Source organism: Lonchura striata, chromosome 2 (genome assembly GCF_050655825.1).
Source record: "Lonchura striata isolate lonStrDom1 chromosome 2, ASM5065582v1, whole genome shotgun sequence".
Classification (NCBI taxonomy): domain Eukaryota; kingdom Metazoa; phylum Chordata; class Aves; order Passeriformes; family Estrildidae; genus Lonchura; species Lonchura striata.
The window spans coordinates 156,520,756-156,547,132 of NC_140704.1; the positions used below are offsets into that span (position 1 = coordinate 156,520,756).

The 26,377-nt window shown below is 64.1% G+C and overlaps 2 protein-coding genes across 2 annotated transcripts; both read left to right on the top strand.

Annotated features, from left to right (window-relative positions):
• Positions 1-11,910, top strand: FBXL6 (F-box and leucine rich repeat protein 6). The gene is made up of 13 exons (XM_085572729.1): positions 1-71; positions 810-887; positions 918-1,023; positions 1,054-1,255; positions 1,391-1,654; positions 1,736-1,875; positions 3,460-3,648; positions 3,781-3,844; positions 4,321-4,374; positions 5,203-5,304; positions 6,953-7,066; positions 8,807-9,043; positions 11,817-11,910. Exons 4-12 carry the CDS (start codon positions 1,238-1,240, stop codon positions 8,975-8,977), a joined length of 1,116 nt encoding a protein of 371 aa, XP_085428855.1. The 5' UTR covers positions 1-71; positions 810-887; positions 918-1,023; positions 1,054-1,237; the 3' UTR covers positions 8,978-9,043; positions 11,817-11,910.
• A 7,390-nt stretch (positions 11,911-19,300) lies between these two features.
• SCRT1 (scratch family transcriptional repressor 1) lies at positions 19,301-25,365 on the top strand. The gene is made up of 2 exons (XM_077781510.2): positions 19,301-19,524; positions 22,908-25,365. The coding sequence occupies exons 1-2, from the start codon at positions 19,413-19,415 to the stop codon at positions 23,633-23,635; spliced, it is 840 nt and encodes a 279-aa protein (XP_077637636.1). The 5' UTR covers positions 19,301-19,412; the 3' UTR covers positions 23,636-25,365.
• Positions 25,366-26,377: the final 1,012 nt, after the last annotated feature.

Here is a 26,377-nt window from a genome sequence, read left to right on the forward strand (position 1 = left end):
GGAGGGGAGCCGGCACGGCCCCTCCCCCCTCTCCCCGAAGCCACGCCCCCTCCCCAAGATGGCGGCGGCCGGTGAGAACCGGGCGGGGGTCGCGCGATCCGCCCCTCCCCCACCCCCACCCCCCGCGAGCCCCCGGACAGGAGGGGGAGGGGCGGGGAGGGGAGGGGAGGGGAGGGGGAGGGGAGGGGGAGGGGCCGGTTCCCCTCCCCCACCCCGGGGATCCCCCCGGCCCGCGGGAGGGGGAGGGGAGGGGGAGGGGAGGGGACAGGCCCCGCCCCCACCCCACCCCCCACCTGGGACACCCCTCCCCCACCCCAAAACCACCCCGCCGTGCCCCTCCCCCACCCCAAAAACAGCCCCGGACGCACCTGAGAGAGAGAGAGAGTCCCAAAATCGCCCAAAATCACCCAAAATGGCACCAAAATGGCCCAAAATTACCCCAAAATGGCACCAAAATGACCCAAAATGGCCCCAAAATGACCCAAAATGGCACCAAGTGTCCCAAAATTACCCAAAATGTCCCCAAAATGTCCCAAAATGATACAAAATGTCCCGAAAATGTCCCCAAAATGACCCAAAATTACCCAAAATGGCCCCAAATGGCCCCAAATTTCCCAAATGTCCCAAAATGTCCCCAAAATGTTCCCACGTGTGCCAAAATGTCCCCAAATGTCCCAAAATGTCCCCAAAATGTTCCCAAATGTCCCAAAATGACCCCAAATGAGCCAAATGGCCAGAAATGTCCAAAATTACCCAAAATGTCCCAAAATGTCCCAAATGTCCCTCACCTGTCCCTTCCCCCCCGGCAGAGCCGCGGGGCCCTCACAGGGAGCCCAGGTGAGGAGGAGGAGGAGGAGGAGGAGGAGGAGGAGGAAGGCTCCGGCCAGGTGAGAGCTCAGGTGTGACCCCGCCCCCAGGTGAGGAGGAGGAGGAGGAGGAGGAAGGCTCCGGCCAGGTGAGAGCTCAGGTGTGACCCCGCCCCCAGGTGAGGAGGAGGAGGAGGAGGAGGAAGGCTCCGGCCAGGTGAGAGCTCAGGTGTGACCCCGTCCCCAGGTGAGGAGGAGGAGGAGGAAGGCTCAGCCCTGACCCGGGTGAGAGCTCAGGTGATGCCCAGGTGAGGAGGAGGAGGAGGAGGAAGGCTCCGGTCAGGTGAGAGCTCAGGTGAGGAAGAAGAGGATGAAGGCTCAGCCCTGACCCAGGTGAGAGCTCAGGTGATGCCCAGGTGAGGAGGAGGAGGATGAAGGCTCCAGGCCAGGTGAGAGCTCAGGTGTTCCTCCAGGTGAGGAAGAGGAGGACGAAGGCTCAGCCCTGACCCAGGTGAGAGCTCAGGTGATGCCCAGGTGAGGAGGAGGAGGAGGAGGAGGAGGAGGAGGATGAAGGCTCCGGCCAGGTGAGAGCTCAGGTGTTCCTCCAGGTGAGGAAGAGGAGGATGAAGGCTCAGGACCCGGCCCAGGTGATGCCCCAGGTGAGGAAGAGGAGGATGAAGGCTCCAGGCCAGGTGAGAGCTCAGGTGTTCCCCCAGGTGAGGAAGAGGAGGATGAAGGAGGCTCAGCACCCGGCCCAGGTGATTTCCCAGGTGAGGAAGAGGAGGAGGACGAAGGCTCCAGCCGAGGTGATGAGGAGGAGGAGGAGGAGGATGAAGGCTCCAGGCCAGGTGAGAGCTCAGGTGTTCCTCCAGGTGAGGAAGAGGAGGATGAAGGCTCTGGCCCAGGTGAGAGCTCAGGTGTTCCCCCAGGTGAGGAAGAGGAGGACGAAGGCCCCGGGGCAGGTGAGGGGGGGGGAGGGGCCGGCCCCGCCCCCGCTGCCCCCCGAGATCGTCCTGAGGATCCTCCAGAGCGGCGCACAGGGGGAGGGGGCGCTGCCCTTCCTCTGCAGGTGAGCACACCTGGGCACACCTGGGATACACCTGGGGGCACCTGGGGGCACCTGGGCACACCTGGGATACACCTGGGGGCACCTGGGCACACCTGGGCACACCTGGGATACACCTGGGCACAGCTGGGGGCACCTGGGGGCAGCTGGGATACACCTGGGGACACCTGGGGACACCTGGGGGCACCTGGGGGCACCTGGGATACACCTGGGGACACCTGGGATACACCTGGGACACACCTGGGATACACCTGGGGACACCTGGGATACACCTGGGATACACCTGGGATACACCTGGGGACACCTGGGATACACCTGGGATACACCTGGGATACACCTGGGGACACCTGGGGGCACCTGGGATACACCTGGGCACACCTGGGCACACCTGGGCACACCTGGGGGCAGCTGGGCACACCTGGGCACACCTGGGCACACCTGGGATACACCTGGGGGCACCTGGGGGCACCTGGGATACACCTGGGCACACCTGGGATACACCTGGGATACACCTGGGATACACCTGGGCACACCTGGGGGCACCTGGGCACACCTGGGCGCATCTGGGACACACCTGGGCACACCTGGGCACACCTGGGCACACCTGGGATACACCTGGGGGCACCTGAGATACACCTGGGCACACCTGGGCACACCTGGGGGCACCTGGGACACACCTGGGGGCACCTGGGATACACCTGGGCACACCTGGGCACACCTGGGGGCACCTGGGACACACCTGGGGGCACCTGGGGGCACCTGAGAGGCATCTGAGATACACCTGGGCACACCTGGGGGCACCTGGGCACAGCTGGGGACAGCTGGGCACACCTGGGATAGACCTGGGGACACCTGGGCACAGCTGGGCACACCTGGGCACACCTGAGATACACCTGGGTACAGCTGGGATACACCTGGGCACAGCCAGGCACAGCTGGGAGCACCTGGGTACACCTGGGGGCACTTGGGGACACCTGGGCACAGCTGGGCATGGCTAGGAACACACCTGGGCACACCTCGGTACACCTGGGCACAGCTGGGATAGACCTGGGGACACCTGGGCACACCTGGGGATGCACCTGGGCACAGCTGGGGGCAGCTGGGGGCACCCAAGATACACTTGGGGACACCTGGGGACACCTGGGGAAACCTGGGGGCACCTGGGCACAGGTGGGGACACCTGGGCACACCTGGGATAGACCTGGGGCACACCTGGGGACACCTGGGGACAGCTGGGCACACCTGAGATACACCTGGGCACACCTGGGATAGACCTGGGGGCACCTGAGATACAGCTGGGCTCAGCCGGGCACAGCTGGGGGCACCTGGGCACACCTGGGGCACACCTGGGGACACGTGGGCACACCTGGGATACACCTGGGCACACCTGGGGACACCTGGGGACAGCTGGGCACACCTGAGATACACCTGGGCACACCTGGGATAGACCTGGGGCACACCTGGGCACACCTGGGGCACACCTGGGCACAGCTGGACACACCTGGGCACACCTGGGACACACCTGGGCACACCTGGGGGGCATTTCCCGTCCCTCACGTGTCCCTCCCGTGTCTGTCGCGTGTGCAGGGCGTCACGCGTGTGCCGCCTGTGGCGGGACCTGGCTGCCGACCCCCGGCTGTGGCTGCGGGTGCACCTGGGGGCTCACCTGGGGGCTCACCTGGGGGCTCACCTGGGGGCTCACCTGGGCGGCCCCGCCCGCGGCCGCCGCCCCCCCGAGCAGGTGCTGAATCCTCTGCTGCGATTGGTGGAGAGCAGGTGAGGCCGGCCCCGCCCACACGGGCGTGCGGCTCACCTGTGTCACGCCTGTGTCACGCCTGTGTCATGCCTGTGTCACGCCCGTGTCACGCGTGTGTCACGCCTGTGTCACGCGTGTCTCGCCCGTGCCAGGTTCTCGCTCCTGCAGGAGTTCGTGCTCAGTGATTGGAGCCGGCACGTGGGGCCTGTGCTGCAGGTGGGCACTGGGGCACACCTGGGCACACCTGGGCACACCTGGGGACACCTGGGCAAACCTGAGGGCACCTGGGCACACCTGGGCACACCTGGGATAGACTTGGGCACACCTGGGGGCACCTGGGCGCACCTGGGCACACCTGGGATAGAGACCTGGGGGCACCTGGGCGCACCTGGGCACACCTGGGATAGACCTGGGCAAACCTGGGATGGAGCTGGGCACACCTTGGGGGGAGGTGGCACACCTGGGCGCACCTGGAATAGACCTGGGACACACCTGGACACACCTGGGCACAGCTGGAGCACACCTGGGACACACCTGGGCACACCTGGGACACAGCTGGGCACACCTGGGGGGGAGGGGGCACACCTGGGCACACCTGGGCACACCTGGGGCACACCTGGGCACACCTGAGGGGGAGGGGGCACACCTGGGCACAGCTGGGGCACACCTGGAGCCTCCTCTTCCCCCCCCAGGCCCTGAGCAAGTTCTGCCCCCACCTGCAGCACCTGGAGCTGCGGCGCTGCCAGGTGAGAGCTGGGCACACCTCGGGGGGGGTTGGGCACACCTGGGGGGGTTTGGGGTCACCTGGGGGGGGGTTGGGCACACCTGGGCACACCTGGGCACACCTGGGCACACCTGGCGGGTTAGGCACACCTGGGGGGAGTTGGGGACACCTGTGGGGTTTTGGGGTCACCTGAGAGGGGGTTGGGGACACCTGGGGGGGGTTGGGCACACCTGGATGGGTTTTGGGGTCACCTGGGGGTGTTTGGGGTCATCTGTGGGGTTTTCGGGGTCACCTGAGGGGGTTTGGGGACACCTGTGGGATTTTGGGCACACCTGGGGGGGTTTTGGGGTCACCTGAGAGGGTTTGGGGTCACCTGGGGGGGTTTTGGACACACCTGTGTGGTTTTGGGGTCACCTGAGGGATTCTGGGCACACCTGGATGGATTTTGGGGTCACCTGGATGGGTTTTGGGGTCACCTCGATGGGTTTTGGGGTCACCTGATGGATTCTGGGCACACCTGGATGGATTTTGAAGTCACCTGGATGGGTTTTGGGGTCACCTGGGGGGATTTTGGGGTCACCTGAGGGATTTTGGGGACACCTGGGGGGATTTTGGGGTCACCTGGATGGGTTTTGGGGTCACCTGGGGGGATTTTGGGGTCACCTGTGGGATTTTGGGGTCACCTGGATGGGTTTTGGGGTCACCTGTGGGATTTTGGGGTCACCTGGATGGGTTTTGGGGTCACCTGGGGGGATTTTGGGGTCACCTGATGGATTCTGGGCACACCTGGATGGATTTTGGGGTCACCTGTGGGATTTTGGGGTCACCTGTGTGGTTTTGGGGTCCCCAGGTGGAGCCGGCGGCGCTCGGGGGGTTCCTGGCCGCCCCTCCCCCCCTGCAGCACCTGCACCTCACCTGCGCCCACCTGCGGCCGGTGCTGCCCGCACTGGCCGTGAGTGCGGGGCCGGAAACGGCCCAAAATCCCCCAAAATCACCCCAAAAATATCCCAAAATATCCCCAAAATCACCCCAAAATATACCCAAAAATATCACCAAAATCACCCCAAAAATATCCCAAAATATCCCCAAAATCACCCCAAAATATACCCAAAATATACCCAAAATCACCCCAAAAATATCCCAAAATATCCCTAAAATCACCCCAAAATATACCCAAAAATATCACCAAAATCACCCCAAAAATATCCCAAAATATCCCCAAAATCACCCCAAAATATACCCAAAATATCCCCAAAATCACCCCAAAATATACCCAAAATATCCCCAAAATCACCCCAAAATATACCCAAAATATCCCCAAAATCACCCCAAAATATACCCAAAAATATCACCAAAATCACCCCAAAAATATCCCAAAATATCCCCAAAATCACCCCAAAATATACCCAAAATATCCCCAAAATCACCCCAAAATATACCCAAAATATCCCCAAAATCAACCCAAAAATATCCCCAAAATCCCCCAAAATCACCCCAAAATATACCCAAAATATCCCCAAAATCAACCCAAAAATATCCCCAAAATCACCCAAAAATCCCCCAAAATCACCCCAAAATATACCCAAAAATATCACCAAAATCACCCCAAAAATATCCCAAAATCACCCCAAAATCAACCCAAAAATATCCCCAAAATCCCCCAAAAATCCCCCAAAATCACCCCAAAATAGCCCCAAAGTCACCCCAAAGATATCCCAAAATGTCCCCAAAAATATCCCCAGAATATCCCAAAAAACATCCCCAAAATCACCCCAAAAATATCCTGAAATAGCCCCAAAATATCCCCAAAATATCTCCAAAATCACCCCAAAAATCACCCCAAAGTAGCCCCAAAAATATCCTCAAAATATTGCCAAAAATCACCGCAAAATATCCCCAAAATATCTCCAAATACACCCCAAAATCCCCCCAAAATGCCCCAAAACCCCACAGATCCCCCCAAATCACCCATATTCAACCAAAATCCCCCCAAAAATCCCCTAAATCCCCCCAAAGTCACCAAAATTCCCCAAAATCCCCTCAAAAATCCCCTAAATCCCCCCAAAATCCCCCAAATCCTCCCAAAATTCCCCAAAATCCCCTCAAAAATCCCCAAAATCCCCCAAATTCCCCCCAAAAATCCCCCAAATCCCCAAAATCCCCCAGATTCCCCCCAAAAATCCCCAACATCTCCCCAAATTCCCCCCAAAAATCCCCAAATTCCCCCCAAAAATCCCCCCAAAAATCCCAAAAATCCCCCAAAAATCCCCTCAAGAATCCCCAAAATCCCCCAAATTCCCCCCAAAAATCCCCCAAAATTTTTCCAAATCCCCCCCAAAAATCCCCCAAAATCCCCCAAATTCCCCCCCAAAATCCCCAAAATCCCCCCAAATTCCCCCCAAAAATCCCCCTAAATCCCCTTAAAAATCCCCAAATCCCCCCAAAATCCCCAAAATTCCCCAAAATCCCCTCAAAAATCCCCCCAAATTCCCCCCAAAAATCCCCCTAAATTCCCTTAAAAATCCCCAAAATCCCCAAATTCCCCCCAAAATCCCCCAAAATTCCCCAAATTCCCCAAATTCCCCAATCCCGTTTCCCAGGCCGGGCGCTGTCCCCGGCTCCGGGTCCTGGAGCTGGATCAGAGTTTGGGGGGGCCCGGCCCCCCCCTCCCGCTGCCCCTGGAGCGGCTGCAGGCGGCCTGTCCCCTGCTGCAGGTACCCCAAAATCACCCGGGCACCCCAAAAAACACCTGGGCACCCCAAAATCCACCTGGGCACCCCAAAAAAACCCAAAAATCCCCAAAAAAATACCCCAAAAACCTCACCTGGGCACCCCAAAACCTCACCTGGGCACCCCAAATCCCCTCCCGCTGCCCCTGGAGCGGCTGCAGGCGGCCTGAGCCTGCTGCAGGTACCCCAAAATCACCCGGGCACCCCAAAAAACCCCAAAATCCACCTGGGCACCCCAAAAATCACCTGGGCACCCCAAAAATCACCCGGGCACCCCAAAAAACCCCAAAAAAACACCCCAAAAACCTCACCTGGGTACCCCAAAATCACCTGGGCACCCCAAAATCCACCTGGGCACCCCAAAAAACACCTGGGCACCCCAAAAAAACCCAAAAATCCCCAAAAAAATACCCCAAAACCTCACCTGGGCACCCCAAAATCACCTGGGCACCCCAAAAAACCCCAAAATCCACCCGGGCACCCCAAAAAACCCCAAAAATCCCCCAAAAAAACCCCCCAAAATCCCCCAAAAACCACCCTTGGGCACCCCAAATCCCCTCCCGCTGCCCCTGGAGCGGCTGCAGGCGGCCTGTCCCCTGCTGCAGGTACCCAAAATCCACCTGGGCACCCCAAAAATCACCTGGGCACCCCAAAAAACACCTGGGCACCCCAAAAAACACCAAAAATCCCCAAAAAAATACCCCAAAAACCTCACCTGGGCACCCCCAAATCCCCTCCCGCTGCCCCTGGAGCGGCTGCAGGCGGCCTGAGCCTGCTGCAGCTACCCCAAAATCACCCGGGCACCCCAAAAAACCCCAAAATCCACCTGGGCACCCCAAAAATCACCTGGGCACCCCAAAAAACCCCAAAAATCCCCAAAAAAACCCCCCAAAATACCCCAAAAACCTCACCTGGGCACCCCAAATCCCCTCCCGCTGCCCCTGGAGCGGCTGCAGGCGGCCTGAGCCTGCTGCAGGTACCCCAAAATCACCTGGGCACCCCAAAATCCACCTGGGCACCCCAAAAAACACCTGGGCACCCCAAAATCCACCCGGGCACCCCAAAATCCACCTGGGCACCCCAAAAATCACCCGGGCACCCCAAAATCCACCTGGGCACCCCAAAATCCACCTGGGCACCCCAAAAATCACCCGGGCACCCCAAAAATCACCTGGGCAACCCAAAAAAACCCAAAAATACCCCAAAAACACCCCCAAAATCACCCAAAAACGTCACCTGGGTAACCCAAAATCACCTGGGCGCCCCAAAACTCACCTGGGAACGCCAAAAATTCACCTGGAAATGCCAAAATTCTCACCTGGGCACCCCAAAATCACCTGGGCACCCCGAAATACCCCAGAGCTCACCTGGGGCCCCCCAAATCACCCCGGGATCCCCCCAAACCCCCCCCAAAATCCAAAATGTGCCCCTCCCCCACCCCTGGGTGCCCCTCCCCCACCCCAGGGTGCCCCTCCCCCCGACCTCTGCCCCTCCCCCACCCCAGGGTGCCCCTCCCCCACCCCTGGGAGCCCCTCCCCCACCCCTGGGTGCCCCTCCCCCTGACCTCTGCCCCTCCCCCACCCCTAGGAGCCCCTCCCCCACCCCAGGGTGCCCCTCCCCCACCCCTGGGAGCCCCTCCCCCCGACCTCTGCCCCTCCCCCACCCCAGGGTGCCCCTCCCCCACCCCAGGGTGCCCCTCCCCCTGACCTCTGCCCCTCCCCCCAGGAGCTGCGGCTGGGGGGGGCGGTGTGGGAGCCCCTCCCCCAGCGCTGCCCCTCCCCCCCCCCGGGGCCGCCCCTCCCCCCCGGTTCTCGGGGCTGCGGCTGCTGGCGCTGGGCGAGGCCGGGGGGGGGGAGGGGCTCCTGCGGCGCCTCCTGCGCGGGACCCCCCCCCTGAGGGCGCTGGAGCTGCGGGGGGGCGGCCAGGTGAGCCCCCAGGGGCTGCTGGCGCTGCCCTGCCCAGGTGAGGCACGGCTGGGGGTGGCCACACACCTGGGCACAGCTGGGCACACCTGGGCACACCTGGGATACACCTGGGTACACCTGGGCACAGTTGGGCACACCTGGGGACACCTGGTATACACCTGGGCACACCTGAGACACACCTGGGGACACCTGGTATACACCTGGGCACACCTGAGACACACCTGGGTACACCTGGGCACACCTGGGGTACACCTGGGATACTCCTGGGGGCACCTGGGTACACCTGGGGGCTCCTGGGATAGACCTGGGCACACCTGGGATACATCTGGGCACACCTGAGGCACACCTGGGATACACCTGGGCACACCTGGGATACACCTGGGTACACCTGGGCACACCTAGGATAGACCTGGGCACACCTGGGATACACCCGGGCACACCTGGGCACAGCTGGGGGGGCTGGAGCTGCGGAGGGGCGGCCAGGTGAGCCCCCAGGGGCTGCTGGCGCTGCCCTGCCCAGGTGAGACACGGCTGGGGGTGGGCACACACCTGGGCACAGCTGGGGGCACCTGGGATAGACCTGGGCACACCTGAGACACACCTGGGTACACCTGGGATACACCTGGGCACACCTGGGATACACCTGGGCACACCTGGGATACACCTGGGCACACCTGAGACACACCTGGGCACACCTGGGATACACCTGGGCACACCTGAGCACACCTAGGATAGACCTGGGCACACCTGAGACACACCTGGGTACACCTGGGATACACCTGGGCACACCTGGGATACACCTGGGCACACCTGAGGCACACCTAGGATAGACCTGGGCACACCTGGGATACACCTGGGCACACCTGGGCACGCCTGGGGGCGCTGGAGCTGCGGGGGGGCAGCCAGGTGAGCCCCCGGAGGCTGCTGGCGCTGCCCTGCCCAGGTGAGACACGGCTGGGGGTGGGCGCTCACCTGGGCACAGCTGGGGGCACACCTGGGGGAACCTGGGATAGACCTGGGTACACCTGGGATACACCTGGGGGCTCCTGGGATAGACCTCGGTACAGCTGGGGGCACCTGGGATAGACCTGGGGACACCTGAGATACACCTGGGGGCACCTGGGCACAGCTGGGATAGACCTGGGATAGGCCCGTGGGGGTGGGGACACACCTGGGGCACACCTGGGATACCCCTGGAGGGATGGGCACCCACCTGGGCACACCTGGGGGGATGGGCACACACCTGGGCACACGTGGGGGGATGGGGGGTACACCTGGGCACACCTGGGATAGACCTGGGCACACACCTCGGCACACCTGGGGGGATGGGGGCACACCTGGGCACAGCTGGGTACACAGCTGGGCATAGCTGGGGGCACCTGGGCACACCTGGGGGCACCTGGGCACACCTGGGGAGGACGTGGGGGTCACCCGGGGAGGGGGGGGATGTGTCACCTGCTGTCCCCGCGATGTCCCAGCGCTGCAGCGCCTCTGGGTGGCGCTGTGCCCGTGCCATTGTCCCTGTCCCGTCCCTGTCCCATCCCTGTCCCTGTCCCCATCCCTGTCCCTGTCCCTGTCCCTGTCCCTGTCCCTGTCCCATCCCTGTCCCATCCCTGTCCCTGTCCCTGTCCCTGTCCCTGTCCCTGTCCCATCCCTGTCCCCATCCCTGTCCCTGTCCCATCCCTGTCCCTGTCCCTGTCCCATCCCTGTCCCTGTCCCTGTCCCTGTCCCGTCCCTGTCCCATCCCTGTCCCATCCCTGTCCCATCCCTGTCCCTGTCCCTGTCCCTGTCCCTGTCCCTGTCCCTGTCCCTGTCCCCTCCCCTGTCCCTGTCCCATCCCTGTCCCTGTCCCTGTCCCATCCCTGTCCCTGTCCCATCCCTGTCCCTGTCCCTGTCCCTGTCCCTGTCCCTGTCCCCTCCCCTGTCCCTGTCCCATCCCTGTCCCTGTCCCTGTCCCATCCCTGTCCCTGTCCCATCCCTGTCCCTGTCCCTGTCCCATCCCTGTCCCTGTCCCATCCCTGTCCCTGTCCCTGTCCCTGTCCCTGTCCCTGTCCCTGTCCCTGTCCCCTCCCCTGTCCCTGTCCCATCCCTGTCCCTGTCCCTGTCCCTGTCCCTGTCCCTGTCCCTGTCCCCTCCCCTGTCCCTGTCCCATCCCTGTCCCTGTCCCTGTCCCTGTCCCTGTCCCTGTCCCTGTCCCCTCCCCTGTCCCTGTCCCATCCCTGTCCCTGTCCCTGTCCCATCCCTGTCCCTGTCCCTGTCCCTGTCCCTGTCCCATCCCTGTCCCTGTCCCTGTCCCTGTCCCTGTCCCTGTCCCCTCCCCTGTCCCTGTCCCATCCCTGTCCCTGTCCCTGTCCCATCCCTGTCCCTGTCCCCGTCCCTGTCCCTGTCCCATCCCTGTCCCTGTCCCTGTCCCTGTCCCATCCCTGTCCCTGTCCCTGTCCCTGTCCCTGTCCCTGTCCCTGTCCCCGTCCCATCCCTGTCCCTGTCCCTGACCCTGTCCCTGTCCCTGTCCCCGTCCCTGTCCCTGTCCCTGTCCCTGTCCCATCCCTGTCCCTGTCCCATCCCTGTCCCTGTCCCCGTCCCTGTCCCTGTCCCATCCCTGTCCCTGTCCCTGTCCCCGTCCCTGTCCCCATTGTCCCTGTCTCTGTCCCCAGCCCTGGAGCGCCTGTCCCTGTCCCCATTGTCCCTGTCCTGTCCCTGTCCCTGTCCCTGTCCCTGTCCCTGTCCCATCCCTGTCCCTGTCCCATCCCTGTCCCTGTCCCTGTCCCTGTCCCTGTCCCTGTCCCCATTGTCCCTGTCCCTGTCCCCAGCCCTGGAGCGCCTGTCCCTGCCGCTGTCCCCGGGCTGTCCGGTGTCACCGCGGCGCGGGCCGGTGGCCTGGGTGGACGTGACCCGGCGCTGGCACCGGACGCTGCTGGAGCTGGACCTGAGCGGCCGCCGCGACCCCGACCTGGGCCGGGCCTTGGCCGCCTTCGGCCCCCGAGACCCCCTGAGGGTCCTGAGGCTGGCGGGGACCCCCGTGACCCCCGGGGAGCTCAGGTGAGACACTGGGGACACTGGGGACATCGGGGACAGTGGGGACAGTGGGGACAGTGGGGACATTGGGGACATGGGGGGGAATTGGGGACATTGGGGACAGTGGGGAGAGTGGGGACACTGAGTTCATTGGGGACATTGGGGGCATTGGGGACATCGGGGACATTGGGGACATTGGGGACACTGGGACACTGGGGACATTGGGGGGACATTGGGGACATTGGGGACATTGGGGACATTGGGGGGAATTGGGGACATTGGGGACATTGGGGACGTTGGGGGGGATTGAGGACATTGGGGGGATTGGGGATGGAGGGGACATTGGGGACATTGGGGGGACATTGGGGACCCCCGGGGAGATCAGGTGCGACACTGGGGACATTGGGGAGACATTAGGGGGACATTGGGGACATTGGGGGGGCATTGGGGACATTGGGGGGACATTGGGGGACATTGGGGACACTGGGGACACTCAGGGGACACTGGGGATGGAGGGGACACGGGGACCCCCATCACTGCCAGGAGTTCAGGTGCCACAAGGGGACACGGGGACATTGGGGACATTCCCGGGGGATTGGAGTCACTGGGGGGGTCAGGGGACATTTGGGGGGTCACGGGACATTCGGGGGACCCTCACCCCGTGTCCCGCTGTCCCCAGCCCGCTGCTGGCCTGTCCCCAGCTGTCCCCACACTGCTGGGGGGTCAGGGGACATTTGGGGGTCACTGGGGGGTCAGGGGACATGGTGACCCCGTGTCCCGCTGTCCCCAGCCCGCTGCTGGCCTGTCCCCAGCTGTCCCCACACTGCTGGGGGGGCACAGGGGACATTCGGGGGTCACTGGGGGGTCAGGGGACATTTCGGGGGGTCAGGGGACATTGTGACCCCGTGTCCCGCTGTCCCCAGCCCGCTGCTGGCCTGTCCCCAGCTGTCCCCACACTGCTGGGGGGCACAGGGGACATTTGGGGGTCACTGGGGGGTCAGGGGACATTTGGGGGGTCAGGGGACATTGTGACCCCGTGTCCCGCTGTCCCCAGCCCGCTGCTGGCCTGTCCCCAGCTGTCCCCACACTGCTGGGGGGTCAGGGGACATTTCGGGGGGTCAGGGGACATTTGGGGGGCACAGGGGGGGTCAGGGGACATTTGGGGGGTCAGGGGACATTTCGGGGGGTCAGGGGACATTGTGACCCCGTGTCCCGCTGTCCCCAGCCCGCTGCTGGCCTGTCCCCAGCTGTCCCCACACTGCTGGGGGGTCAGGGGACATTCGGGGGTCAGGGGACATTCGGGGGACCCTCACCCCGTGTCCCGCTGTCCCAGCCCGCTGCTGGCCTGTCCCCAGCTGTCCCCACACTGCTGGGGGGTCAGGGGACATTTGGGGGGCACAGGGGGGGTCAGGGGACATTTGGGGGGTCAGGGGACATGGTGACCCCGTGTCCCGCTGTCCCAGCCCGCTGCTGGCCTGTCCCCAGCTGTCGCACCTGGACGTGTCCTCGTGTCGCCGCCTGCCCCGCGGCACCAAGCGGCCGCACCGGGGCCGGGCCGCGGTGCTGCGGCTGCTGCGGGCGCTGGCGGGGGGCGGCGAGGGGACCCCCCCGGAGCCGGGGACACCCCCAGAACCGGGGACACCCCCCTTGGGGACACCCCTGGAACCGGGGACACCCCCCTTGGGGACACCCCCCGAAACAACGGACCCCCCAAAACACGGGACACGCCCGGAAACGGGGACACCCCCTGAGGTGACACCCCCAAAACAGGGGACACCCCCCGAGGGGACACCCCCGGAGCCGGGGACACCCCCCGAGGTGACACCCCCAAAACAGGGGACACCCCCCGAGGGGACACCCCTAAAAGAGGGGACACCCCCGGAGCTGGGGACACCCCCCGAAACAACGGACCCCCCAAAACACGGGACACCCCCGGAACCGGGGACACCCCCAAAAACGGGGACACCCCTAAAACACGGGACACCCCCCGAGGGGACACCCCCAAAACCGTGGACCCCCCCAGAACCGGGGACACCCCCTGAGGTGACACCCCCAAAACCGGGGACCCCCCCAGAACTGGGGACCCCCCCAAAACACGGGACACCCCCCGAGGGGACACCCCCAAAACCGGGGACCCCCCCCGGGGATGAGGAGGAGCCCCCAGAGCCGGCGCCCCCCCAAAAGAGGAGGAGACCCCCCCGGGATGAGACCCCCACCGCAAAGAGGAGACCCCCCCAATTCTGACACCCCCAAATTATTAGACCCCCCCCAATTCTGACACCCCCAAATCTGAGGACCCCCCCAATCCTGACACCCCCCATTATGAGAGACCCCCAAGTCTGCGACCGCCCCTCAATTAAGAGACCCCCCCCAATTCAGAGACCCCCCCCCAATTCTGACACCCCCCCATTATGAGAGACCCCCAAATCTGCGACCCCCCCACAATTCTGAGCCCCCCCAATTCTGAGACCCCCCCAAATCTGACACCCCCCAATTCCGAGACCCCCCAATCTGAGACCCCCCCCAAATGCGACACCCCCAAAGAGGAGACCCCCCAAAAGAGGAGACCCCCCCAATTCTGAGACCCCCCAATTACGAGACCCCCCCCCAATTCTGAGACCCCCCAAATCTGCGACCCCCCCAATTCTGAGACCCCCCAAAAGAGCCCCCAACCCCCCCCCCAAACGCCCCCTCCCCAATAACGCCCCCCCATCTCGGGGACCCCCCCGGCTCCCCTCCCCCACCCCTTTTTTGTAGCGCCCCCCCCCCAATTTTTGCACCCCCACTTTTGTAGCCCCTCCCCCAATTTTGTACCCCCCGATTTTGTATAAAAAAAAAAAACAACCTAATTTTGGGGGAGCCCCCCCGAAATAAATTTTTGGGTTTTTTCCACACAAAAAATTTGGGAATTGCTGGAGGGGGGGGGGAGGGGCGGTGGGGGAGGGGCGGGGGGGAAGGGCCCCTCCCCCCCCCAGCTGAGGCTCGGGGACCCCCGGGGGGGGAGGGGCGGTTGTGTGTCCCCCTCCCCTCCCCCCCCGGGGTCGTTTGTCACCCGCCGGCGGCAGCCGCCTCATTTGCATATTCATGAGGTTTAATGAGGCGGGACGGCCCCGCCCCCACCCCAAAAACCAGCTGCGGCCATTGGGGGGAGGGGGGCGGGGCTGGGGGGCGGGGCCACCTGGGCGAGCTCGGAGCGCACCTGGGCAACCCCAGAGCCCACCTGGGCAACCTCAGAGCCCACCTGGGCAACCTCAAAATCCACCTGGGCAACCCCGGAACACACCTGGGCAACCTCAGAGCCCACCTGGGCAACCCCGGAACACACCTGGGCAACCTCAGAGCCCACCTGGCAACCTCAAAATCCACCTGGGCAACCTCAGAGCCCACCTGGGCAACCTCAGGATCCACCTGGGCAACCTCAAAATCCACCTGGGCAACCTCAGGATCCACCTGGGCAACCCCAGAACACACCTGGGCAACTTCAGCACCACCTGGGCAACCTCAGGATCCACCTGGGCAAGCTCCACATCCACCTGGGCAACGCCAAGATCAACCTTGGCTACCGCAGGGTCCACCTGGGCAAAACAAAGATCCACCTGGGCAACCTCAGAACACACCTGGGCAACCTCAGTGCCCAACTGGGCAACTTCAGCACCACCTGGGCAACCTCAGAACACACCTGGGCAACCTCAGTGCCCAACTGGGCAACCTCAAAATCCACCTGGGCAACCTCAGCTCCGCCTGGGCAAGCTGCACATCCACCTGGGCAACCCCAGAACACACCTGGGCAACTTCAGCACCACCTGGGCAACCTCAGCTCCGCCTGGGCAAGCTCCACATCCACCTGGGCAATGTCGGAGAGCGCTGGGCTACCGAAGCTCCCACCTGGGCAACCTCAGCACCACCTGGGCAACCTCCGGATCTACCTGGGCAACCTCAGAGCCCACCTGGGCAACCTGAGAGCCAACCTGGGCAACGTCAACCTTTACCTGGACAACCCCGACGCCGACCTGGGCGCCGTCAGAGCCAACCTGGGCAACCTGGGCGCCCTCCTGGGCAAGCTGAGCGACCACCTGGACAACCTGAGCGCCCTGCTGGGCAACCTCAGCGCCCACCTGGGCCAGCTCAGGCTCCAGGTGGGCAACCTGAGCGCCCACCTGGGCGATGGCAGCGGCCACGCCCGGGTGAGCTCGGAGGCACCTGGGCAACCTCAGAGCCCACCTGGGCAACCTCAAAATCCACCTGGGCAACCTGAGAGCCCACCTGGGCAACCTCAAAATCCACCTGGGCAACCTCAGGATCCACCTGGGCAACCTCAAAATCCACCTGGGCAACCTGAGAGCCCACCTGGGCAACCTCGAGATCCACCTGGGCAACCTCAGAGCCCACCTGGGCAACCTCAGAATCCACCTGGGCAACCTCAGAGCCCACCTGGGCAACCTCAGGATCCACCTGGGCAACCTCGGGATCCACCTGGGCAACCCCAGAATCCACCTGGGCAACCTCAAAATCCACCTGGGCAACCTCAGGATGCACCTGGGCAACCTCAGGATGCACCTGGGCAACCTCGAGATCCACCTGGACAACTTCGGGACCCACCTGGGCAACCTGAGCCCCCCGGAGCCCCCTCCCCCACCGAGGGCTGAATTAAATGCTAATGAGATGTAAATGCCATGTTAATGAGATGCAAATGAGCCTCCCTGATTGCCCGCAGCCTGGCGGGGTGGGGGAGGGGAGCCCATCCCCCCCCCCCTCAATTCCCGGGAATTCCCCCCCCAAAAAAAATTGGGATTTCCCGGGGTTTTGTGCGTCCCAAAATTTTGGGATTTTCCCGGGTCCTAAATCCCCCAAAATCCCCCAAAATCCCGGGATTCTCCCCAATCCTAAAGCTCCCAAATCCCCGAAAATCCCGGGATTCTCCCGGTTCCCATCGCTCCCCAAATCCCGGGATTCTCCCGGTTCCCATCCCCCCCAAATCCCGGGATTCTCCCGCTTCCCATCCCCCCCAAATCCCGGGATTCTGTCCGTTCCCATCTCTCCCAGATCCCGGGAGAATCCCGGTTCCCATCGCTCCCCATCCCCCCCAAATCCCGGGAGAATCCCGGTTCCCATCGCTCCCCAAATCCCGGGATTCTCCCGGTTCCCATCGCTCCCCAGATCCCGGGATTCTCCCGGTTCCCATCGCTCCCCAGATCCCGGGATTCTCCCGGTTCCCAGCCCCCCGAAATCCCGGGATTCTCCCGGCTCCCAAAACCCCGAAAATTCCGGGATTCTCCCGGTTCCCATCGCTCCCCGAATCCCGGGATTCTCCCGGTTCCCATCGCTCCCCAGATCCCGGGATTCTCCCGGTTCCCATCGCTCCCAAATCCCGGGATTCTCCCGGTTCCCATCCCCCCCAGATCCCGGGATTCTCCCGGTTCCCATCCCCCCCAGATCCCGGGATTCTCCCGGTTCCCATGTCTCCCAAATCCCGGGATTCTCCCGGTTCCCATCGCTCCCCAATCCCGGGATTCTCCCGGTTCCCATCCCCCCGAAATCCCGGGATTCTCCCGGCTCCCAAATCCCCGAAAATTCCGGGATTCTCCCGACTCCCATCCCTCCCAGATCCCGGGATTCTCCCGGTTCCCATCGCTCCCCAAATCCCGGGATTCTCCCGGTTCCCATCCCCCCCAAATCCCGGGATTCTCCCGGTTCCCATCCCCCCCAAATCCCGGGATTCTCCCGCTTCCCATCCCCCCCCGAATCCCGGGATTCTCCCGGTTCCCATCCCTCCCAGATCCCGGGATTCTCCCGGTTCCCATCCCCCCCCGAATCCCGGGATTCTCCCGGTTCCCATCGCTCCCAGATCCCGGGATTCTCCCGGTTCCCATTTCTCCCAAATCCCGGGATTCTCCCGGTTCCCATCGCTCCCCATCCCTCCCGAATCCCGGGATTCTCCCGGTTCCCATCGCTCCCCATCTCCCCCAGATCCCGGGATTCTCCCGGTTCCCATCGCTCCCCATCCCCCCCGAATCCCGGGATTCTCCCGGTTCCCATCTCTCCCAGATCCCGGGATTCTCCCGGCTCCCATCTCTCCCAGATCCCGGGATTCTCCCGGTTCCCATCCCCCCCAAATCCCGGGATTCTCCCGGTTCCCATCCCCCCCAGATCCCGGGATTCTCCCGGTTCCCATCGCTCCCCAGATCCCGGGATTCTCCCGGTTCCCATTTCTCCCAAATCCCGGGATTCTCCCGGTTCCCATTTCTCCCAAATCCCGGGATTCTCCCGGTTCCCATTTCTCCCAAATCCCGGGATTCTCCCGGTTCCCATCCCCCCAAATCCCGGGATTCTCCCGGTTCCCATCGCTCCCCAATCCCGGGATTCTCCCGGTTCCCATCCCCCCAAATCCCGGGATTCTCCCGGTTCCCATCGCTCCCCAAATCCCGGGATTCTCCCGGTTCCCATCCCTCCCAAATCCCGGGATTCTCCCGGTTCCCATCCCCCCCAGATCCCGGGATTCTCCCGGTTCCCATCGCTCCCCATCCCCCCCAGATCCCGGGATTCTCCCGGTTCCCATCCCCCCGAAATCCCGGGATTCTCCCGGCTCCCATCCCCCCCAGATCCCGGGATTCTCCCGGTTCCCATCCCCCCGAAATCCCGGGATTCTCCCGGCTCCCATCGCTCCCCAATCCCGGAATTCTCCCGGCTCCCATCCCTCCCAAATCCCGGGATTCTCCCGGTTCCCATCGCTCCCCAATCCCGGGATTCTCCCGGTTCCTCCCCCGGTGGGCGGGGGTCTCCCTTCCCCCTCCCCCGCCCCGCCCCGGGGCCGTTCCCGCCCCGCCCCCTCCCCGCCCCCCGCCGTTCCCCGCGCCCCCCGCGCCCCCCCCGCCGTTCCCGTTATAAGCGCGGGGCCGGTGCTGAGCGCTCACACGCTGCGGGCCCCGCGCCCATCCCGCACCCGCATCCCGCAGCCCCGTCCATCCATCCATCCATCCATCCGTCCGTCCGTCCGTCCGTCCGTCCCCCGCGCCCCGGGCCCGCCCCGCCGCCGCCGCCGCTGTCCGCGGTGCTGACCGGGCGCTGCCCGCCGTGCTGAGCCGCCGCCGCCGCGCCGCGACCCCCGCCCCGGGACCCGCTCCGGCCCCGGGAGGGGTTCGGCCGCCGCCCCGCGCCGGTGCCGACCCCGCCGGTCCATGCCCGGTGGCGGGGGGGGTCCGGGAGCCGCCGGGCGCGGCCTCACCGACACCGACACGGCGGCGGCGGCGGCGGCGGCGGCGGCGGCTGCGGGCGGCCCCGGCCCGGAGCTGGGCGGCCGCGCCCGCCGCACAAAGCCGTAGCTCGGTGCAGCGACCCCCGGGCGGGGGGGGCCCTTTGTGGCGGCGGGGCCGGGCCCGGTCCCCGGCGGAACCATGCCCAGGTCGTTCCTGGTGAAGAAGGTGAAGCTCGATGATTTCCCCGCCGGCCTCGACGCCCCGTACGGCCGCGCCCGGGCGGATTTCGGCTCCCGCTTGCACGACAAGGGTAAATACCGAGCGCCGGGCCGCCGCCGGGCCCCGGCCGGGAACCGCCGCATTCCGCCGCGCTGCCGCCGCGCTCCGGGCGCGGGGAAACGCCGCCGGAGCGCGGCGGGACCGGGCCGGGACCGGGGCAGAACCGGGGCAGAACCGGGGCTCCGCGGGCGGCCGGTCCCCGGCGCTGCCCTTTGTCTGCGGGAGCCAAGTTCAAGGGCAGCGGCGGCGGCGGCGGCGGCGCGGAGCCCCCCGCGGCCCCGCCGCCGTTGTCCCCGTTGTCCCCGTTGTCCCCGTTGTCCCCGTGCTCCTCGGGCCGGCCTTTGTGCGGAGCGCGGCCCCGGCCGGGCCCGGTGCGGCGGCGGCGGCTGCGGCTGCGGCGCGTTGCGTAACCGGGACCGGCGGAACCGCCGCAGCCGCACCGGGCCCGGCCCGGCCCCGCCGTGACCTTGAGCGGGGCCGGGGCAGCGGCGGCGGCGGGCGGGGAATGCGGGAATGCGGGAGCGCGGATGGCGGCGGCCCCGGGAATGCGGGCACGGAGCGGGACGGCGGCGGGGGACGGACACGGGACAGGGGAGGGACACACGGACACGGGAACGGACAGCGGGACACGGGGAGGGACACACGGACACGGGAACGGACACGGGACAGGGGAGGGACACACCGACACAGAGAGGGACAGACGGACACGGGAACGGACAGCGGGACACGGGGAGGGACAGAGGGACATGGAGAGGGACAGTGAGACACGGGAACGGACAGAGGGACACGGGAAGGGACACGGGACAGGGGAGGGACAGCGGGACACGGGAACGGACAGAAGGACCAAGGAAGGGACAACGGGACACGGAGAGGGACAGTGAGCCACGGGAACGGACAGAGGGACACGGGAACGGACAGCGGGACACAGAGAGGGACAGCGAGACACGGGGACGGACAGAGGGACACGGGAACGGACAGCAGGACACGGGGACGGACGGGATGCGGGGGCAGGGACCGGGACTGCGGGCACGGACGGGGACAGCGACACGGGAAGGGACAGCGGGACACGGGAATGGACAGCGGGACATGGGGAGGGACAGAGGGACAGGGGAAGGGACAGACGGACACGGAAACGGACAGAGGGACACGGAGAGGGACAGACGGACACGGAGAGGGACAGTGGAGGACGGCAGCGATGCGGGGATGGGGATGGAGGAAGGAGGGACGGGGACAGGGGACACGGACTGCGGGGACTGGGACAGGGACAGGGACAGGGATGGGGACAGGGAGAGGGACAGGGACAGGGGACAGGGAGCAGAGCAGAGATGCGGCAGCGATGGGGACAGGGACAGGGGACAGCGACAGGGACAAGGGAAGGGACAGGAAGCCAACGGCAGGGATGGGGACAGGAGTGCGGGGACAAGGGACAGGGGACAGAGATGCGGGCAGGGATGGGGACAAGGGACAGGGACATGGACTGGGGACTGCGGGGACAGGGATGGGGACAGCGTCAGGAGAAGGAGACAGGGGACAGGGACAGGGACAGGGGACAGGGGACAGGGGACGGGGGACAAGGGACAAGGGACAGGGGCAGGAGTTGAGTCGGGCACAGTCTGGCAGAGGGATGGGCCGGGGTCGGGAAGGGGGACAGTCGGGGGGGACAGAAGGGGGACAGGCAGGGGCAGAGGGGTGACAGACACGACAGGCAAGGGGACAGACGGGGGGACAGACAAGGGGACAGGCAGGGGGACAGACAAGGGGACAGACAAGGGGACAGACAAGGGGACGGGCAGGGGGACGGGCAGGGGGGGACAAGGGGGTCACAGTGTGACAGACAAGGGGACAGGCAGGGGGATGGGCAGGGGGATGGGCAGGGAAGGGGCAGGGGACGAGCAGGGGACAAGGAACTGCCAGGAGGACACAGGAGGGACACAGCCAGGGTGACACACATGGGACAGGCAGGGTGACACACACGGGACACAGGAGGGACACGCATGAGACGGCCAGGGGGACACAGGAGGGACACACAGGGGACAGGCAGGGGGACACACAGGGAATAGCCAGGGTGACACAGGAGGGACACACAGGGGACATCCAGGGGGACACAGGAGGGACACACAGGGGACAGGCAGGGGGACACAGGAGGGACACACAGGGGACAGGCAGGGGGACACACAGGGAATAGCCAGGGTGACACAAGAGGGACACACAGGGGACACACAAGGGACACCAGGGTGACACAGAAGGAACACTCAGGGGACAACCAGGGTGACACTCAGCGCCCCCATCATGTCCCCCCCGTTCACCACCACCCCCACGCGTGTCCCAAGTGCCACCAGCCCCTCTGACCGCTGTCCCCAGTGCCACCAGTGCCACCATCCCCTCTGACTGCTGTCCCCAGTGCCACCAGTGCCACCACCCTCCCTGACCTCTGTCCCCAGTGCCACCAGTGCCACCATCCCCTCTGACCGCTGTCCCCAGTGCCACCACCCTCCCTGACCGCTGTCCCCCGTGTCCCCCGGCTGTCCCAAATGCCACCACCCTGCCTGACCGCTGTCCCCCCGTGTCCCCAGTGCCACCAGCCCCTCTGACCGCTGTCCCCAGTGCCACCAGCCTCTCTGACCTCTGTCCAACCGTGTCCCCAGTGCCACCACCCTCCCTGACCGCTGTCCCCCCATTGTCCCCCCGTGTCCCCAGTGCCACCATCCCCTCTGACCGCTGTCCCCAATGCCACCACCCTCCCTGACCGCTGTTGCCCGGCTGTCCCTCCATGTCCCCAATGCCACCACCCTCCCTGACCACTGTTCCCCGGCTGTCCCCCGTGTCCCCAGTGCCACCAGCCTCCCTGACCGCTGTCCCCCCGTGTCCCCAGTGCCACCAGCCCCTCTGACCGCTGTCCCCAGCGCCACCACCCTCCCTGACCGCTGTCCCCCGTGTCCCCAGTGCCACCAGCCTCTCTGACCGCTGTCCCCCGGCTGTCCCCCTGTGTCCCCAGTGCCACCAGCCCCTCTGACCTCTGTCCCCAGTGCCACCAGCCTCTCTGACCGCTGTCCCCCTGTGTCCCCAGTGCCACCAGCCCCTCTGACCGCTGTCCCCCGTGTCCCCAGTGCCACCACCCTCCCTGACCACTGTCCCCCGGCTGTCCCCATTGTCCCCAGTGCCACCAGCCCCTATGACCTCTGTCCCCCGTGTCCCCAGTGCCACCACCCTCCCTGACCGCTGTCCCCAGCGCCACCACCCTCCCTGACCGCTGTCCCGCCGTGTCCCCAATGCCACCATCCTCCCTGACCGCTGTCCCCCGGCTGTCCCCCCATTGTCCCCAGTGCCACCACCCTCCCTGACCGCTGTCCCCCGGCTGTCCCCCGTGTCCCCAGTGCCACCAGCCCCTCTGACCGCTGTCCCCCGCGTCCCCAGGTTACCTCAGCGACTACATGGCCCCCTCGTCCTTCCCGGGGGACGCCGAGGCCGCGCTCAAGGTGCCGTCGCCGGCCTCGCTCTACCCCGGCGGCCGCGGCGACTTCGGCGCCGGCGACTCGGAGCCCCCCGACAGCCCGCACTCGGGCATGGCCGGCGGCTACATCAACGGCGACGCGGCCGTCAGCGAGGGCTACGCCGTGGACGCCTTCTTCATCACGGACGGCCGCTCCCGGCGCAAGGCGAGCGGCGGCGCGGCGCGGAGCCTGCCCCGCCACACCTGCGGCGAGTGCGGCAAGAGCTACGCCACCTCGTCCAACCTCAGCCGCCACAAGCAGACCCACCGCAGCCTGGACAGCAAGATGGCCAAGAAATGCCCCACCTGCGGCAAGGTGTACGTCTCCATGCCGGCCATGGCCATGCACCTGCTGACGCACGACCTGAAGCACAAGTGCCAGGTGTGCGGGAAGGCGTTCAGCCGGCCCTGGCTGCTGCAGGGCCACATGCGCTCGCACACCGGGGAGAAGCCGTTCGGCTGCGCCCACTGCGGCAAAGCCTTCGCCGACCGCTCCAACCTGCGCGCCCACATGCAGACCCACTCGGCCTTCAAGCACTTCAAGTGCAAGCGCTGCAGCAAAACCTTCGCCCTCAAATCCTATCTCAACAAGCACTACGAGTCCGCCTGCTTCAAGGGCGCCGCGGCGCCCCTCAGCCCCCTGCACCCCTGATGGGGCCGGGGGGCAGCGAGCCCCGCGGAGCCGCCGCGGGGGGAGCGGCCCCGCCCGGGGCTCTGCGGCTCCTCCGCACCGAGTTCGCCCGGCCGGGACCGCGAGGGGACGGGGAGCCCCCGGTTCAGCCCCTCGGAGCGCGGCCGCCGGGCCCGAGGCGCCGGCGCGGACGGAGCTTCTCCCGTCGGGATCGGCGGCGCGGATCGCGGCCGGCGGGGTCCGCCCGGCGGGATCCGCCCTTCGAAATTCATCCTCCAGGATTCACCTGGCCAAATTCACCCTTCAGGATCCGCCCTTCGAACTTCATCCTCCAGGATTCACCTGGCCAAATTCACCCTTCAGGATCCGCCCTTCGAAATTCATCCTTCGAACTTCATCCTCCAGGATTCACCTGGCCAAATTCACCCTTCAGGATCCGCCCTTCGAAATTCATCCTTCGAATTTCATCCTTCGGGATTCACCTGGCCAAAATCACCCTTCAGGATCCGCCCTTCGAACTTCATCCTCCAGGATTCACCTGGCCAAATTCACCCGGCGGGATCCGCCCTTCGAAATTCATCCTCCAGGATTCACCTGGCCAAATTCACCTTTCAGGATCCGCCCTTCGAAATTCATCCTCCAGGATTCACCTGGCCAAATTCACCCTTCAGGATCCGCCCTTCGAACTTCATCCTCCAGGATTCACCTGGCCAAATTCACCCTTCAGGATCTGCCCTTCGAAATTCATCCTTCAAATTTCATCCTTCGAACTTCATCCTCCAGGATTCACCTGGCCAAATTCACCCTTCAGGATCCGCCCTTCGAACTTCATCCTCCAGGATTCACCTGGCCAAATTCACCCGGCGGGATCCGCCCTTCGAACTTCATCCTCCAGGATTCACCTGGCCAAATTCGCCCGGCGGGATCCGCCCTTCGAAATTAATCCTCCAGGATTCACCTGGCCAAAATCACCCTTCAGGATCCGCCCTTCGAAATTAATCCTTCAAATTTCATCCTTCGAACTTCATCCTCCAGGATTCACCTGGCCAAATTCACCCTTCAGGATCCGCCCTTCAGGATTCACCTGGCCAAATTTGCCCTTCACATTTCACCCTTCAGGAATAACCTCTCAAAATTCACCCTTCAGGATTCAATTCTCAAATTTCAACCTTCAGGAATCACCTCGCCAAATTCAACCCTTCAGAATTCGCCTTTCAAATTTCACCCTTCGGGATTCACTTCACAAAGTTCGCCTTTCAAAATTCACCTTTTAAATTTGACTCGTCGGGATTCACCCGTCGAAATTCGCCTTTCGAAATTCGCCTTTCAAAAGTCACTTTTCAAAATTCACTTTTCAAAATTCACCCTTCCAATTCCGGCCGTCAGGATTCACCCCAAAAACTTCACTCTTCAAAGTTCAGCCCAAAAAATTCACCCTTCAAAATTCAGCCCCAAAAATCACCCCAAAAAATTCCGGCCCCAAAATTGACCCCAAAAAAGTCAACCTTCAAAGTTCAGCCCAAGGAATTGCATCCCAAAAAATTCCGGCCATGAGATTCACCCCAAATATTCATCCCAAAAAATTCACCCCAAAAATTCACCCTTCAAAATTCAGCCTTAGGAATTTCAACCCAAAAATTTCATTCACGAGATTCACCCCAAAAAGTTCACCCTTCAAAGTTCAGCCCAAGGAATTGCACCCCAAAAAATTCCGGCCACAAAATTCACCCCAAAAATTCATCCCCCCAAAATCCCCCCAAAATTCACCTCAAAATTCATCCCTCCAAAATTTATCCCCCCAAAATTCGACCCCCAAATTCATCCCCCCAAAATTCACCCTCCAAAATTCATCCCAAAAAATTAATCCCCCCAAAACTCATTCCCCGCAAAATTCATCCCAAAATTCATCCCCCCCAAATTCGATCTCCCAAAAATTCACCCCAAAATTCACCTCAAAATTCATTCCCCCAAAATTCATTCCCCCCAAAATTCATCCCAAAATTCATCCCCCCAAATTTCACCCCAAAATTCATTCCCCCCAAAATTCGACACCCCCCCAAAATTCATCCCCCCAAATTTCATCCCAAAATTCATCCCAAAATCCGACCCCCCAAATTCCCCTCTGGGATCCCCCAAATTCACGTGCATGGCCCCTCCCCCCGCCCCTCCCCCACCCGGCGCCCCCCCGCTGCCTTCAAGGGGGTCCCGGGCACCCCAAAATTGGGGGGACCCCCCCAGTTCTTGCAGGGACGTCCCCCCCCCACGCTGGTGTCCCCCAAATTCGGGGTCACCCTCGCTCTTCCATGGGCTCTGCGCCCCCCCACCGGGGCGCACCCCAAATTTGGGGTGACCCCCCCTCCCCCCACCCTCAAAGGGTGCCCCGACCCCGCGGGGCGCCCCAAAATTGGGGTGCCCCCCCCGCGCCCCCCCTTTTTGCATGGGTGCCTCAGCCTTGTGCCATAGCCCAGCCCTGGGGTCACCCCCCCGCACCCCAAAATTCGGGGTGACCCCCCCCCAAAACTCTGCATGGGCCCCCCGGGCCTGCTGGGGGAGCCCCCCCAAAATTCGGGGGGACCCCCCCACCCACTTTTGCATGGGCGCCCCCCTCCCGTGCCGTGACCCAGCCCTGGGGTCACCCCAAAATTTGGGGGTGCCCCCCTCCCCCCGCGCTGCACCCCAAAATTCGGGGTGCCCCCCCTCCCCCCCTTGCATGGGTACCCCGGCCTCGCGCCGTACCCCAAATCAGGTGAGCCCCCCCCCCCA